Here is a 6,000-nt window from a genome sequence, read left to right on the forward strand (position 1 = left end):
GAGTGATGAACTAGGTAGTGATGAAGGAGATGAACTAGGTAGTGATGAAGGAGATGAACTAGGTAGTGATGAAGGAGATGAACTAGGTAGTGATGAAGGAGATGAACTAGGTAGTGATGAAGGAGATGAACTAGGTAGTGATGAAGGAGATGAACTAGGTAGTGATGAAGGAGATGAACTAGGTAGTGATGAAGGAGATGAACTAGGTAGTGATGAAGGAGATGAACTAGGTAGTGATGAAGGAGATGAACTAGGTAGTGATGAAGGAGATGAACTAGGTAGTGATGAAGGAGATGAACTAGGTAGTGATGAAGGAGATGAACTAGGTAGTGATGAAGGAGATGAACTAGGTAGTGATGAAGGAGATGAACTAGGTAGTGATGAAGGAGATGAACTAGGTAGTGATGAAGGAGATGAACTAGGTAGTGATGAAGGAGATGAACTAGGTAGTGATGAAGGAGATGAACTAGGTAGGGATGAAGGAGATGAACTAGGTAGTGATGAAGGAGATGAACTAGGTAGTGATGAAGGAGATGAACTAGGTAGTGATGAAGGAGATGAACTAGGTAGTGATGAAGGAGATGAACTAGGTAGTGATGAAGGAGATGAACTAGGTAGTGATGAAGGAGATGAACTAGGTAGTGATGAAGGAGATGAACTAGGTAGTGATGAAGGAGATGAACTAGGTATGGATGAAGGATATGAATTAGGTAGTGATGAAGGAGATGAACTAGGTAGTGATGAAGGAGAAGAACTAGGTAGTGATGAAGGAGATGACCTAGGTAGTGATGAAGGAGATGAACTAGGTATGGATGAAGGATATGAACTAGGTAGTGATGAAGGAGAAGAAACTAGGTAGTGATGAAGGAGAAGAACTAGGTAGTGATGAAGGAGAAGAAACTAGGTAGTAATGAAGGAGATGAACTAGGTAGTGATGAAGGAGAAGAAACTAGGTAGTGATGAAGGAGATGAACTAGGTAGTGATGAAGGAGATGAACTAGGTAGTGATGAAGGAGAAGAACTAGGTAGTGATGAAGGAGATGAACTAGGTAGTGATGAAGGAGATGAACTAGGTAGTGATGAAGGAGATGAACTAGGTAGTGATGAAGGAAATGAACTAGGTAGTGATGAAGGAGATGAACTAGGTAGTGATGAAGGAGATGAACTGGGTAGTGATGAAGGAGATGAACTAGGTAGTGATGAAGGAGAAGAAACTAGGTAGTGATGAAGGAGATGAACTAGGTAGTGATGAAGGAGATGAACTAGGTAGTGATGAAGGAGATGAACTAGGTAATGATGAAGGAGATGAACTAGGTAGTGATGAAGGAGAGATGAACTAGGTAGTGATGAAGGAGAAGAAACTAGGTAGTGATGAAGGAGAAGAACTAGGTAGTGATGATGAAGGAGGAGATGAACTAGGTAGTGATGAAGGAGATGAACTAGGTAGTGATGAAGGAGATGAACTAGGTAGTGATGAAGGAGATGAACTAGGTAGTGATGAAGGAGATGAACTAGGTAGTGATGAAGGAGATGAACTAGGTAGTGATGAAAGAAGAAACTAGGTAGTGATGAAGGAAAGAACTAGGTAGTGATGAAGGAGAAGAACTAGGTAGTGATGAAGGAGATGAACTTAGTTGAAGGAGATGAACTAGGTTGATGAAGGAGATGAACTAGGTAGTGATGAAGGAGATGAACTAGGTAGTGATGAAGGAGATGAACTAGGTAGTGATGAAGGAGATGAACTAGGTAGTGATGAAGGAGATGAACTAGGTAGTGATGAAGGTAGATGAATGAACTAGGTAGTGATGAAGGTAGTGATGATGAAGAGATTAACTAGGTAGTGATGAAGGAGATGAACTAGGTAGTGATGAAGGAGATGAACTAGGTAGTGATGAAAGAGATGAACTAGGTAGTGATGAAGGAGATGAACTAGGTAGGTAGTGATGAAGGAGATGAACTAGGTAGTGATGAAGGAGATGAACTAGGTAATGATGAAGGAGATGAACTAGGTAGTTATGAAGGAGATGAACTAGGTAGTGATGAAGGAGATGAACTAGGTAGTGATGAAGGAGATGAACTAGGTAGTGATGAAGGAGATGAACTAGGTAGTGATGAAGGAGATGAACTAGGTAGTGATGAAGGAGATGAACTAGGTAGTGATGAAGGAGATGAACTAGGTAGTGATGAAGGAGATGAACTAGGTAGTGATGAAGGAGATGAACTAGGTAGTGTTGGATAGGATTCATTTTTTTAGATTAGGAAGCAATTTAGGGAACGTTGTATTTTTGCATCTGTGGGTCTCACAGTGTTACAAAAGAGCAGTGGGGTGAAACCAGTGGAAGAGAAGTCTCTTTCCAGTCTCACATATCTTAGGGAGCCTCGTGTACAGTAACCAACAGTGTAGTGTGTCTCTAAGCAAACACAGCCTCAACTTCACCAGCTAGAGGTGTCAGCTAGTGGCTTGCAGGCAGCTGCTGTACTGTGCTTCTATAGGAGGTGGAAGAGTCTCTATAGATTTATACTGTGTGCCAGAGCACTGCAGCCAGGCAGAATTATGAGGGATGCAAATAATGCAGGCTGGAAGGATGAAAGGATGACACACACACACACACACAAACAGACAGACACACACACACACACACACACACACACACACACACACACACACACACACACACACACACACACACACACACACACACACACACACACACACACACACACACACACACACACACACACACACACACACACACACACACACACACACACACACACACACACACACACACATAAACAGACAGACAGACAGAGACACACATACACACACACACACAGAGAGAACGGATGAGAGGCTGGGGTGTTTGACCTACATACAAATGGGACAAAAAGGCTTCCCTGGAACCTGTGGGTGAAATGAAACACCATTCTTTCAACCCCAGAGGGAACACAGCAAATTCATTGTGATTGAATGAGGTTTGACCTCCGGAAGCAAATCAGTGTCAGGCTAGACGAGGTGTTTAGGGTCTTTAGAAAGAGGCGTGCTAACAAGGACAGATTAGTTGGCGCTACAATAAGCATGGTGGTGGAGGAGCACTCAGACAGGAACACACGGCAGGCACACTCCATCACACACACAGACACACCGTACACACACAGACACACCGTACACACACACACCCCTACACTAGCAATATGACACACCTTTAAAATACATATGGAGACAGCAGACACACCGTACACACACACAGACACACCATACTCACACACAAACACACCGTACTCACACACAAACACACCGTACTCACACAGACACACCGTACTCACACACAGACACACCGTACTCACACAGACACACCGTACACACACACAAACACACCGTACTCACACACAGACACTGTACACAGACACACCGTACACACACAACATACAGGTACAAACTGGTGCACATATGCAAACACACACACACACACCATACACACACACACACACGCACACCATACACACACACACCATACACACACACACACCATACACACACACACACATACCACACACACACACACACACACACACACACACACACACACACACACACACACACACACACACACACACACACACACACACACACACACACACACACACACACACACACACACAGTAGCCAACATGTATGCTCCTACACATTTAAATAAATGTCAGCATCCAGGTGACAGAACAAACCTGGTCCTGAATCCTATTCAGTAGAATGATCATTGAACATCCCCTCTCTCTCTCTCTCTCTCTCGCTCTCCCTTTCCCCCTTTCAATACGTACCATTTGTCCAGACAAATATTTTCCTGCCAATTCTGCCCCACCAATGCACCATGATGAGCCTGCCTCTATGGCTCAGTGCTGGAAACCCACAGAACAGACAGAGGAGGCTACTTACCAGGACCGTCATGCACAGAATTCTAATTTAAGCTGCTCCACGTTGCCAAGGAAATCCAAAATGCCTCAGAGAGCAGGGCAGAGATTGAAGAGGCCATTGAAATGAGGATTCAAAGGGAGAAATGGGATACCCGAGGCGAGATAAAAGGAGGTGAGTCCCCGGTGAGGAGCATGGGAGATGCCTAGGTCCTCCAGATGCTCTAAATCCACCTCCACTGATAGGCGTGCATGTAAACACAGGCTCCGGTGTCTCAGACACTCTAACATACATGCTGCACCGAGCTGAGTGAGACAGAGAGTGGGAGAGGGGAGAGAGATAGAGGGGAGAGAGATAGAGGGGAGAGAGATAGAGGGAGGGGCCGCTGCTGAGCAAGGTGCAGGGGGAGCTGCAATGCATTGGGAGGGAGGGAGGGAGGGAGGGAGGGAGGGAGGGAGGGGGAGGGAGGCAGGCTCTCTGATTGCATTGGCGATATGTTATGCTGTTTGCTTGAACGTCCCCATTTCCAGCTTGATTCAAATTAGCTGGGGAGCTGCAGAAAGAGGGTTGTGAAAGACAGAATGTGAAAAATTAAAGTGAAACATAAGTTCAATAATGGAAGATGGGGATAGAGGAAGATGGGGATAGAGGAAGATGGGAATAGAGGAAGATGGGGAAAGAGGAAGATGGGAATAGAGGAAGATGGGGATAAAGGAATATGGGAATAGAGGAAGATGGGGATAGAGGAAGATGGGGATAGAGGAAGATGGGAATAGAGGAAGATGGGGTTAGAGGAATATGGGAATAGAGGAAGATGGGGATAGAGGAAGATGGGGATAGAGGAATATGGGAATAGAGGAAGATGGGGAAGATGGGGAGAGGAAGATGGGGATAGAGGAAGATGGGAATAGAGGAAGATGGGGATAGAGGAATATGGGAATAGAGGAAGATGGGGATAGAGGAAGATGGGGATAGAGGAAGATGGGAATAGAGGAAGATGGGGATAGAGGAAGATGGGAATAGAGGAAGATGGGGATAGAGGAAGATGGGAATAGAGGAAGATGGGGATAGAGGAAGATGGGGATAGAGGAAGATGGGGATAGAGGAAGATGGGGATAGAGGAAGATGGGGATAGAGGAAGATGGGGATAGAGGAAGATGGGAATAGAGGAAGATGGGGATAGAGGAAGATGGGAATAGAGGAAGATGGGGATAGAGGAAGATGGGAATAGAGGAAGATGGGAATAGAGGAAGATGGGGATAGAGGAAGATGGGAATAGAGGAAGATGGGGATAGAGGAAGATGGGGATAGAGGAAGATGGGAATAGAGGAAGATGGGGATAGAGGAAGATGGGAATAGAGGAAGATGGGGATAGAGGAAGATGGGGATAGAGGAAGATGGGGAATAGAGGAAGATGGGAATAGAGGAAGATGGGAATAGAGGAAGATGGGGATAGAGGAAGATCAAAAAAGGATATGTAGAAGAGGGTGAGAGATGGAAAGAAAGAGGGAAGGTGTAGGGAGACAGAGAGGGAGGGAGGAATGTAGGTAGGGAGACAGAGAGGGAGGTAGGGAGACAGAGAGGGAGACAGAGAGGGAGGTAGGGAGACAGAGAGGGAGGGAGGTAGGGAGGGATGCTCTCTGATTGCATTGGCGATATGTTATGCTGTTTGCTTGAACGTCCCCATTTCCAGCTTGATTCAAATTAGCTGGGGAGCTGCAGAAAGAGGGTTGTGAAAGACAGAATGTGAAAAATTAAAGTGAAACATAAGTTCAATAATGGAAGATGGGGATAGAGGAAGATGGGGATAGAGGAAGATGGGGATAGAGGAAGATGGGGATAGAGGAAGATGGGAATAGAGGAAGATGGGGATAGAGGAAGATGGGAATAGAGGAAGATGGGGATAGAGGAAGATGGGAATAGAGGAAGATGGGGATAGAGGAAGATGGGGATAGAGGAAGATGGGGATAGAGGAAGATGGGAATAGAGGAAGATGGGGATAGAGGAAGATGGGGATAGAGGAAGATGGGGATAGAGGAAGATGGGAATAGAGGAAGATGGGGATAGAGGAAGATGGGGATAGAGGAAGA

The 6,000-nt window shown here is 45.5% G+C and overlaps 1 protein-coding gene across 1 annotated transcript in view; it reads right to left on the bottom strand.

The window, feature by feature from the left end:
* Positions 1-4,217, bottom strand: part of LOC118381813 (leucine-rich repeat and immunoglobulin-like domain-containing nogo receptor-interacting protein 1-B) — a 50,976-nt gene extending 46,759 nt beyond the window's left edge. Inside the window, exon 1 of the mRNA XM_052514400.1 lies at positions 3,935-4,217. Coding sequence (XP_052370360.1) covers positions 3,935-3,946 — 12 coding nt within the window. The 5' untranslated portion in view covers positions 3,947-4,217. The remainder of the gene's footprint in view (positions 1-3,934) is intronic.
* Positions 4,218-6,000: the final 1,783 nt, after the last annotated feature.

This window comes from Oncorhynchus keta, unplaced genomic scaffold (assembly GCF_023373465.1).
Source record: "Oncorhynchus keta strain PuntledgeMale-10-30-2019 unplaced genomic scaffold, Oket_V2 Un_scaffold_17407_pilon_pilon, whole genome shotgun sequence".
Taxonomy (NCBI): domain Eukaryota; kingdom Metazoa; phylum Chordata; class Actinopteri; order Salmoniformes; family Salmonidae; genus Oncorhynchus; species Oncorhynchus keta.